Here is a 12,498-nt window from a genome sequence, read left to right on the forward strand (position 1 = left end):
CTGGATCTGCGCCTGATCACATTAACACTCAAAATATTTTTCTACTCAAAAGGAAATAAAATAAAAATTTTAAACGCAGAAGCTAAAACAATTCAGAGATGTCAACTAACTTCTCATTCAAAAATAAAAAAAATGCACTTCACTTAGTGAAATTATACACATTTATGCTATCTGTATTTTCGTAACTTGAATTTTGGTAGAAAATTCAAAATATGCAATGAAATGAGTTGATACTTTTTTAGCATCCTCATTTGAAAAGCTTAGTTTTTTTATTGACTTTTTTTATGAGTTCAATAACTGAATGCATATTACTATTACATGTTTCCAATTAATTTTAAGCAAATTTAAGCAAAATCTGACACATAATTTAATGTAAAAAAAAGTATTTTGCAGTTGTTCACTATGTATGTAAAATGTAATTTTATAAGTTGTCACAGAGGAAATATGATTCGACGAATTGTTCTTTATTTCAATAAATATCTACAAATACATTAGTTTTTATTTCAGGAAACTCTTTCCTTGATTGATATAAAAAGATACATTTTTAAACATCAAATGAATTTCGAAAAAATGAGATATGATTATTGCATTACGATCACATATATTCTTGAAACTTTGCCCTTTTTTTTCATACAACCTGATTTTTAGATTAACTCTAAAAACACCTTTTGTGCTTTTCCTATAACAGTTCAGAAATTAATTTTAAACAAATTAATGGTTAAATGAAGCAAATTAATAAATTTATACTCACAAAAATGGTGAATTAGAAATGGTTAAACCCTTTAAAATTGTGCTTAACAGTAAGGAAGTACACTAAGATTGTTTTCATATTTAATCAGATAAACATTTGAAACCTCAACGGTCTACAAGAAATACATTATATAATTAAAACACAATGTTGGCATAACTAACTGTAGGTATTTGTTACTAATAGGTTCGTACAAATGAATTTTAACTTAATACTTAAAAAAACTCTACTACAGTAAATGAAAATAGCCTAAGATTTCTAAAGGTGGACATAAGAAAACTAAAACACAATCTGAACTTTTCATTGATTAAAATTTTGAAGTCAAGTATTTGCATAGGAAGTGGAATAGCAATAAATGTCTTTAATCCAGTTATGATACATAACTTAAGACATTCCATGTTTAAATACTTTTCAACTAAACTACAAAACTTCAACAGAACAAATATTTTCAACATAATTTTTCTTCTCATGTACAAGACTAGAACACAAAAGATAAGATTCAAATTTTTCAACTGAATATTGAAAAGAAAGCATAAAGAGAGGGAAAAAGTAAGAACAATCAATTTTCTTACTTAGTGAGATAAAAAGATTGAAAAAGTCAGTATACTTTTTTTAGGCATACAAAATCTAAAAAATTCATTTTATCACTATTAGCTATAAGGAGTCCCTACTATGTTCTAAGCAATGATATTTTAAAATGTAAGTAGTTGTAGTAATTTTTGCAGTAAAGAAGCAAAATATTCAGTGTATACGTTCAGAATCAGATTGTCTTCATTAATCACATTCTTATTCACTGTATTTAAAAGAGTTATCCATATTATGAAATGTTTAACTGCATATGATAAATAGGAAACTGTAGAGCAATCAGAAAATTATATGAATTCCTTTACATGAGTAGCTATTGATAAATAGCAAAAGTAAATTCAGCTTCATGTTAGAATATAAAACAAAGGATATTACTAAAGGAATGGAATTATCAGAAAAGTATTCAATATAATCAATTGAAGAAAACATTGAGTAATAAATCAATTGAAGAAAACATTTTCTTTCAATTTGAAATGAAAAGTGATTTCTTTTTATGCAAAAGAAATTGAATACTTCGCGATTTTTACAACTTCATGAATGATAAAAATGAGAAATTATTCACCTCAACCATATTTTACATGATAGAAAATTCAATCGAATGAGTAATGGAATGATAAGATTTCATCAATTATTAGCACCATGTTTGAAAATCAAATGTAAATGTGATAAAAGAATCAAATTAGGAATAGAATTATAAAACGCCTCCGTTCAATAATATTATCTCTATGTTAAAGAAAAATAACCATGAAACATAAATTAAGTGTAACCAGAAAACTTATTGTAAAAGTTAAACACCATTTCTCAAACATCCACAGTAGATCACTATATATTTTGAGGAAGAGGTAGGGGCATTCTACATAAATATCTCTATACAATGATTATTTATTAATGCTTAAATTACGAATTTTGCATAAAATAATGAAAGGTAACATCTCTGTACAATTTTAAAAATCTTTCGATGATCAATGGAACAACAGTAAGAAAATTCTGCAAGTTCAAAACTTTAAATATCAATAGGTATTCTGTCATATCTAAGGCCACCAGGTATAGAATAATCTGATGCTCATGCATGTGAAACATGCTCATTTACTATGTAATAGTAAGTCACGCAACGGAGTCAAAAAACCAGTGTAGCATTCACTAATATTTACTACAATTGATACTCTAAGTATACCGAACAAGACAAAAACGAATGTTAAATCATTTTACGTTCAGTACAAAGTTTTCAAGCAGAAGATATTGAAGTAAATAAAAGCGATACAAATTACATTTTCAAACTCATTAACATTATTTGAAAAATAGACAAATTCCAACATCATAAATAGGGTTGCCACCCTTGCAGAAAAAATTTGAGGAACATCTGTGGTGATTTTGAAGAGCAGTTTGAAATTTTGCGGCGCAGTTCCGTATTTTGAATACAAATCAATAAAAATAACTAAAACCATTTATCTAAAATTATTTTATAGCTTTAATAAATCATTTTAAGAACAATTAGAAAAATAATTATTTTTAAATTCATAAAACAGCTTTAAACGCTATTTCAATCTTTGAGTATAAACATCTTTAATTTCCCATATTTACATGTTTGTTATGATAAAATAGCGAAATTCAAGCTTGAAAACTTTCGGCTGGGAAATGTGAAGCAAAACGTTCTTCTTTGTGGAGCCGCAAAGTTTCGCCATTTTAGCGGAGCAGTTGGAAACCCTGCATCTAACTCAGTATGCAAACTTAACTTCATTTAAAATTAGTTTATTAGACATTTTTTTAAACTGAAAATAAATGCTATGATATATATTCAGAAAAAAATCTTAAAACTATTTCATTCAATCATAGAAAATACTTTAAGGTTTGATAATGTTAATAGTTTCGATAGATGATTTACACTGTCTATTGATACATTTAAAAAAATATAAATTCAACTATTTGAACTACAAACAATGTTATTTTCAGAAAAATAACCAAAATTATTAGAATTCGCACCAAAGAACATGTGATGAATAGTTCAAAAGCTCGCATACTGCAAATAGGCTTCAATGAATTTAACGTTAGTTAAGGACAGCAATGTTATTTTTTAAAGTGCACATATAAAGTGATATAAATATATTTTAAGTAATATATGTTTCAATGAAAAATAAAAAGCATTAAAAAAAAAGGGACGTTAAGTAGTAATGCAAGAATTCATCATAAGGGAAACATTTATTTGAAATTATTTCTTATACATTCCCTACATAACAATTACAACAAATCATAGAAGCTCTATTTGTGTAAAAATGGACATGCAAAATTATTAGAAATTTTTCTTTGATAAATTAAGTTTTATATGAAATAAAAGTAAAATAAATAAAATCAATATGTAATCATTATATATAACTACAATACAAATAAATAATAATCAAAAATATGTTGCAACAGATGAGTTTTATACCACTGAATTTAATGTTGCTTAAAGCTGTATAGGTATAACACAAAAAAAGTAGGTATATCGATAACACAAAGTCTGTTAAATTACAAATTCTGAACACTTAGTTATTGAAACATAACAGTAATATTTTTGAAACTAAAGCATAACCACATTTTTCTCTATAACAAAATGGTTTGGAGAACAGCTCCTAAATTAAAATGAAAAAGTAAGCTAAATATTTTAGTTTCTTAACTTTAAAAGGAAAAATGAATGAATGAGGCATTACAGTTTTTTTTCTTTTTTGATTTAAGGATTAAAAAGTTCACAATAGTTATTAACTGTCCATTGATATAGAGGTTTTTCATTAAAAATGATTGTGAATTAACTAATGAGGCAAAATTTTAAGTGATTAATATTTCTGGATGTAATTTTAATTTAAAATATTTTCATATAAATTGAGATAATAAACATAAAAAGGTCAAAAAAAGTAACTTAAACCACAAGCAATTAATAAAACATTTTTTACTTCAATAATTTTTGAAGATAAATATTTTATGAAGGATGTTCGTTGCACTGAAATTAAGCTTTGAAACATATGAACTTAGACCGCTCAGAGAGGTTTCATTCTATATCTTACATTATACCTTGATAAGATTAAAAAGCCAAAGCAATAATAACAATAATCAATTTAAAGAGTCAAGATGCACTAGCAGAATATTTTCGTGAAGTGAATATGTTTTAATCAGCATATTAAAAAAACATCACAAAGACCTCAGATCATAAATCATAAAAAAAATAAAAGGAAAATTAGAACATTAATAATTATATATCTTAAACGTATAACAAATAATGTTCTGTGCTTCAAAACTGTTAAAATATAAAGAACTGAAAAGGAAAAAAATGCAACAACTGAACATTCATTGAATATTTAGAACATACTAAAAATAAATAAATGCAAGGGAAAGAAGAAAACACATATAAATAAGCAAAAAACCGTATGTGATATATGAGAAATCTTTTACCTCCAATCTTTTAAATAATGTTTATAAAAAGGAAAATTGAAAAAAAAAAAAAAGATACAAATAAGAATGAACAGCTTGAATTTATCATTAATGTTCAAATTTATACCTTGAATTTTTGCCTTTCAAAGCAACTTTTTAATGCACAAATTACGTTAAAAAGGGAGAATGCATATTTTGTATATGTGTGTGCATGTTATATGCACACATAAATGAATATCAACAAAAGTATGAAAGTAAAGAAGTATAAGTCATCACAGCATTTAAAAGTGTAAATGCAGAATTTGCAGTAGAATAGCTAACAAAGAAGAGGGGGGTAACGTTTTGTAAAAACAATTAAAGTCCATTTAATTATTAAAACTTCATAGTTACAACCTTATTCCCTTTTAAAAAGTTTTTTATGTGAAGCACTAATAAAAACCTAGTTAAATTACATAAAATTTATGACCAATTAATTTTGTAGAAGTTTATTCAGAAAAGTTTAGAACATTGATTGAAGAATTGATGTTTTTAAAAGATATATTAATTTTTATATACTTTAGGAATAATGTAACTGTTACAAAAAGTAAATCACCTCCTAACAAGATGAGCATTACGAGAATTTTTTTTCCATACAGCTACCACAGATACACATTTATTAAAACTAAAAACAAATACTGAAAATAAAGGTTTCTAATTTTCTTCGCTGGTGGTAGCAAAGTTTGAATTTATAGAGATGCCATAATGAAGATGTATGAAGTCCAAAATGAATATTAAGTTCAGTTATTACAGAACAAAGAAATTCTTATTAAATTCAAAACAATATCTTCCAAATTTGACACTTGCTGCTGCCAGTAGCTATTACATTAGCCAAATTTCAATATCAGAGCATTCACATGATAGCATCCAAGATCGGCTATACAAACAATTCACAACAAAGCCCAAAACACTCGTCCATGGAGTCCTTGAATGGAAATAGCCTCTGCTTCAGAAATGACTCATGTTAAATACTAGTTTCATGGATTTTGGTTGGTTCAACCAAAAGATGATAGCCTCGAGCTATAGGGCTTGTCACATTGGCCCGATTGTTGTTATTTGTGGTTGTAGTTAGTGAGGTGCTGGAAGAGGGAGATGAGGAGTTGACAGGAGTAATACTTGTAGTAGTGGTTGGGGAATTCGAAGGTGTTTCCTGCACTTGGTTGGAGGCACGATTCTGATGAGAAGGTGTACGGATCATCAAGGGTGCCGTTTCATGAGTTTCACTTTCAGACGAGTTATTCTGGGGAGGTGGTATAAACTGGGTATTGTTGTGGTTCATGTTCCTCACAGAGTTGTTAGAGTAAACAGCATTTTTTTTAGAATCAGCCATATCGTAAGGATAATCATTGGGAGATGGGGTTTTCACATCTTCATCTATGTAACTAATGTCAGAAAGCTGCTTGGGGTGACTACGAGAACTACGTAAGCTGTGTAAACTATGTAAACTATGAACACTACGTCTTTCTTCCATGTCTTCCAAAGTGCTCTTAAAGGCTCTTACTACTCTGAGCTGTCAAAGGAAAAAAAATGGAAACATACATACAAATAGCAATTTCAAATAAAAAAAATAAACAAAATAAAAACGTAAATGCACATTCAAAGCTACTACACAATTCATTAAAAAAATCAGACTTAATTTCTAGCAAGACTTTCATAGACATGCCAATGATTAAACATAACAAAACTTTTGAACTGAAAAAGGTCTGCATGATAATCTTGCTATACTAAAGCTATTAGGTACCCAACCTTATATCCATTTATACCAAACCGTGAGTATCCGTCATAAATGAAAGCTATATTAACTTCCAATACTAAGAATTAACTGTAACAACAAAACAGAGATAGAAGTTATGAAAAATAAACAAAAATCAAGATAAAGAAAATTATGTATTATTTTTGTTCTTTTGTTTCTCATAAAAACAAATACTTTATACAAGTACCTTTTTCAATTCAGTCTAAGCATGCTTTTATGAAAAAGCTGTTACTACAGCTGCGTCATTTTTGAAATTTTTTACACTTAAAAGTATAAAAAATAACAAAAGTCAACAATCAACTGCAAATCAGGTAAATAACTTCTTTCATAAGGAAGTCATGCATTCATAAGTTTAATCCAAATGCTGTTAAGTCATACAAAAAGAAAATATGATTAATAGTACACTTCTAAATAGACTTATGTTTCTTTGTGTCAGATTATCACTTAAAGTTTCCAAAACTCTTATGTGAAGTCTTAACATGTGAAAACCTTTTTGAAATACCTTTATAAAAACAAAGCATTTACATACAAATTTTCTGGATGTAAAGTTATAAGTAATTAAGAGCACTAGGATATAAGGATTTGCATCCTGTATTTTGGGAACATTTTCATGAACTAATTTTTCAATTATTCAATTATGTCATAACAGTAACATAAGAAAATAAGTTATATTTGTCAAATTTATCTTCAGAGAAACAGTCAGTTGAAATACATTCTAAATGATATTTTTAGAGACTTTCAAAAAGAAAAGGTAAGTAACATTCCTTACTTCTTAACTATTAAAAAACAATACAGAAAAATGCCTAAGTTTTAACTTATGGCAAACAAAGAAAATAAATAAATAAAGGAGGGGAAAAAATACTTGAAGAAAAGTATATTTTTTAAGGGCAATACCAAATCATTAGCATCAAATATGCAACACACTTAAACTTTTACACAAGAAAAATTCTCGGTAAAATATTGGATATGATTATTTCTACTTGAACAAACTTAGGAAAAGGATGTGAAATAACAAATAAAATATATTTATTTTATCATTTGATCTTATAAAATTTCCTCTATTCCTTGTCTATGTATATATATATATAAGTAATTCCACGGGTAATTGACTGATATTTTTGAAGCAAAACTATAAGCATTTTGTCCACTCAAGCCAAAATACTCATGCAAAATATACATTTTAAAAATATTTTCCCCTGGTTTACTGTTCTTTTTAAGCTGAATTTCATGATTCAATTGCATTTGAAAAATATTTTTTAGTTGTAATAAATAAATAAATACAAAAACACATGGTAACTGATTGAAATTAAAGCATTCTACATGTCAATAAAGTTACCATGTTTTTCACTACTCTTTAAAAATCACCTAAAAATATTTTGGGAATACAATTACGACATTAAATTCACAATTAATGTTCCTTAAAAGGAACAATAAACCAGGGGTGAAGTTTTTTAAAATATCGTATATTTTAAGTGGTATGACACAAGCTTTTGATTTTGCTTTGAAAATGTCTGTCAGTTACCTGTGCCATCATTGCTATGTAATATAGTTTTTAAAAATGAGTTTTAAAATATTAACTATTAATAAAAATTTACTTAAACTTGAAAACTAATTACCTTGGTATTAGTATTTTTATCATTTTTTCAAGCACTAATTCTGAATTGAATATTTTACGAATGTAAAAAATTCTAAAAATCTTCATTTAAAAAAAAATGTTTTAGACATGTCAACAAGTAAAACTTGAGTTGCTATAGCATAAATCAGCTGTTAAATATACACATAAGTAATTATTAGAGTTGCTATAAAGAAAGGTAGATTTCAATATTTTTCTTTAATTCAATATTTCCTTCACACTAATAGCTTGGGTGAAATTATTTTGCTTAAGAAAAAACACTGTTTATGGTAACATCAAGAAGCGTTTTATAAAGCAAGCTTTTCAGTTTGGAACTTTAAAAAATTCAAGCTAAAGTTTTCATGCAGAAAATAAGCATTATTGCAGCATGCATTTTTGTTAGATAAAACAAAGGGTTTTAATTAAAAAAAAACTAATCAATGCTTTATTACATAGTGCATTCTTTGAAAAAGGAAAAAAAATGCAGTCAGGCTAATATACAATCGAAAAAAGAAATTAAAAGAAAGCAATGCCTCAAAACACCTTTGTCAACTTCTGTGAAATACAATAGTCTTAAATAATAAGAATGATTGAAATTAACAATTAAAGAAATAACACACATTGTGTTAAAGAAATATGTATATATTTATTTATAAAATGTTTTGAAGGAAAAAAAAAACAATGCCAAAATTTTTGTAATGAAAATAAGTTAAAAAAAAGAAAAGAAAAGAAAAAAAAGAAAAACTATTTCATTTATCATACCCTCTACTCTCCTAATCAAAAAAGAATAAAATTAATGATTTGAGGCAGTACTTTGTAGTAAGAACATAAAGAGGAAGACAAATGGAAGACAAGTGTTTGCAGCAACTTATGTTTAATAGCAACTTTGGAAGTGATGGGACTTGATAGGATGAAATAAGTGTCTTAGGTCTTGCACTGTGCATGGGTGTCAGATAGTTGTGGTGCAGAGACAGCGAACTAGAAATCCACAGCGGTCCATAATTCGAGACCTAGGCTTTTATACAGCATGATACACAATACATATCATTAATGCAAAGCAAACTAATAATTTGATTGGACATTTCTCTTGGATTTTATTTTTCTACATAAGGCTACTAATATTTTAAAATTAGAAAATAAATCAAAATATAAATGTAGTGTGTTTAAAGCAGAGAATGAAGTGTAAAAGTATTTAGCTTTTATTTTGCAAGATTTGATGATTAACAAAAACTTTCTTTCATAAAATAAAACTAAACATTAAAAATATATTATATACATTTTAAACAAGTGAAACAACATTCTAAAACATTTAATGAACATCATAATACTGTATTTTGTACAATGTTTTTAATCCCTAAAATTACTTTAAAAACATTAGCATTCAAAATGACTCTAAAGTACATCAGTATTTCTTAAAAATAATTAGAGTCAACAGTTTTGACATCAAAAATGTTATCAAATTAAATCTTACCAATAAAATGCCAAGTAAGAATTTTGTTAGAAAGCAATATAACCAAATTTTGAGCTCTATTTTCAGGATAATAAATCTAACAAGTGCCTTTGGAACTATGTTATTAACAAGAGTACACTATACTGACATTAAAAACTGCATTTAAAAAAGCTAGTTCATGAATGTTTAAAGGGATAGACTTATTGCATATGAAGATATATTTTAAAATCCTATGAATAAGATTTCAATAATAAAAATTAGTTCGAAGTTTTTATAAGAAACTATTACTTATAATTTTATTTACAATTAACATACGATAGAAATGGTGTTGATAAGATTTTCAAGCAAGTTTGAACAAATGATTAAAAACCAAAGTTTTTTGTTTGTTAAAACATATAATTTAAAAAGGACAACTTAGTGAATCCACGAGATCACTCTGCGCATGAATCTTTTAAAAAATATAATTCATTTCAAAAGCAATGAAGCTTAAAAGATATTGAAACACATATTGAAAAAATTAATGAAATGAATTATAAATTAGTTATACATTGAAAAAATATACATTTCTTGTAACAGACAGGTTTGAAATTAAATATTTGAACAGTGAGCATATTTATAATTTTATTTCTTCAGAAGCACAAGTTAAAATTTAAGTAGTATGTATGACTAATCCTATATTTAGAGCTTTTGAAGAGAAAATAAGCATTTAAAATTTTACTAACAATGAGATATGAAAATAGATTAATTACATTTATCACAGTTTCATTCCTTGATTGAATAAAATGTGTGACTAAAAGCCTTGCGGAACCAACTTAAGGAAAACTTTTATACATACATAAATTAGAAGCAACATTTGGATTTCTGTTGTCAAAAAAGAAAACTTACTTTGTTTTTTAATTCGTACGAGGGCTGGGGGGGGGGAGACGATATATCCCCAAAACTTCTACCCCTTGCATGTGCCCCAGAGAATAATATAACAAACATTATTCCAAAGGCACTCAACATTAAATTATTTCACAAAATATTTCTATCTTTTACAATCTAAGTATACACACACTGAACTGACAAGGAGTTAAGATTAAATGATAGGGGGAAAAGTCGATTCAATGCCCCATCAAGATAAACATTTATTTATTATAACAGCCATAATACTCTTGCAATTTCACATTTCACCATATCTGTTTAAAATTTATTCTGTTTGAAATATAGAAGCATGCTTTACAATAAAGGAATATTTTAAACAAAACCAAATTACTAAAGCAGAACAAAAATTTATAAGCAAAACGTATGGTTGGTCCAAACAAAAACAAGTAAATTTCATTTCATGTCAAAAAAAAAAAAAAAACTAAACAAAAACGAGAAAAAGAGACATGCTAAGCTCTTAGCAAAAATATTCAAGTACAAATATGTAAATCAATATTTAAAATAGAGACTTTTAAAAGCCATCGTGCAAAGCATGATATATATCCCAAACATGCATTTAAAATATTTCTCTGAAATGCATTCTAAAAGAGAACAACTTCTACTTTTGAACAACAAAATTTCAAAAGTTTATTAACCATTAAATTTTTTGAAAAGTCAATCCCAACAATAGTGTTCAAAAAAAGTCCAAGCGGAAGAAAATCTCTACAGTCACATTTACCATTATGAAAAATTAAAAAAGCATTAAGATTATGCATCAATAAACAGAAGCAGTTAGTTTCAATTAACTCAACTGATAGTTCAACGAGAAATACCATAATAGATAACATAAAATATTTAAGAATAATTATTTTCAATGAATTCTGATAATGAAGAATAAAACTTGAACACACATTATAAAGCACCAATTGCAGAAAAAATTAAATAACTTTGAAAACTCATTCAATTTTTAATAGGCAAAAAATTATATTTCCCCCTAAACTTTACTCACCATATTTTTGTATGTATGTTAATGCAGAACATTTTGAGTTAAAGCACTGGAGAACCCAAACAGTACAATTTTAGTTCTAGGTTGAAAACTCAGTTTACAACACAACTTATAATAAATATTCTAATTGAAGTTGCACCTGTGTCAACAAGACTGCTTGAGATATAGTTACATGACAGAAAGTGGAGAACTGCAATCAATAATTTTTACTTGTATTCCGTGTGTTGTTAATTGTTAATCCATGTTTCAGAGAAATGCCAAACTGTCGAGACAAATGAATTTGTCTGTAACAACTGGCAATGCAGTTTTAACACACTAAAATAACTGCATTTTAAGCATAAAATAAACCTGAAGTCACTAGCTTGCCTTTCTCTATTTTTGCTGCATTTCAATGCATACCATGATCTATTGATTACATTATTTCCTGACGATGCCCATACTGTTCATGGCTTAAGTCCTTTTCTATTAATATAAAAAAATTTGCACCATGATATACAAAGTAAATTTTAAATGATAAAATATTTTTCTGTAAGATGAGGTAAACAAATCTTAAAGTAATAATGTTCCCAAGGCTTATAAATTAAGAAAAATAAAAGTTATTTCTAATCAGGGAATGATGATTTTGAAGATGAGAGGGTTAACCAGATGTCGGCAGGGCTGTCGAGAAGGGGGGGGGGGGGGGGCAAGCCTATGCATTGCACAGGAGCCCATGAGAGATTGAGGGGCCCACGAAACGGACCTAAGAAAAAGATAAATCCCCGACGCCATTCCCCTCTTTTTGAAAACTTTTTAGTTTGAAGGAAGTCTTTCTCCTAGAGTTAAGATTACGAGTTTTCAATCAAAGTGAGAAATTCTATTTTTCCTTATATTCATAGCATTCTATCAAAGCCATTAACTAAAAATAAGTAATCTTTATTTATTTTTTATTTTTTTGGCGTAAATTCCAATGCTAAAAAAAATCGCTTCTTTTTGAAAGATGAACAGAACTTTAGTAAAATGGAAA

General features: G+C 27.2%; 1 protein-coding gene across 1 annotated transcript in view; it reads right to left on the reverse strand.

Moving 5' to 3' along the window:
- Positions 1-448: 448 nt before the first annotated feature.
- LOC129232698 (plasma membrane calcium-transporting ATPase 2-like) overlaps positions 449-12,498 on the reverse strand; it is a 351,543-nt gene continuing 339,493 nt past the window's right edge. Inside the window, 1 exon segment of the mRNA XM_054866826.1 lies at positions 449-6,281. Within this exon segment, the coding sequence (XP_054722801.1) occupies positions 5,736-6,281 (546 nt within the window). The 3' untranslated portion in view covers positions 449-5,735.

Source organism: Uloborus diversus, chromosome 1 (genome assembly GCF_026930045.1).
Source record: "Uloborus diversus isolate 005 chromosome 1, Udiv.v.3.1, whole genome shotgun sequence".
Lineage (NCBI taxonomy): Eukaryota > Metazoa > Arthropoda > Arachnida > Araneae > Uloboridae > Uloborus > Uloborus diversus.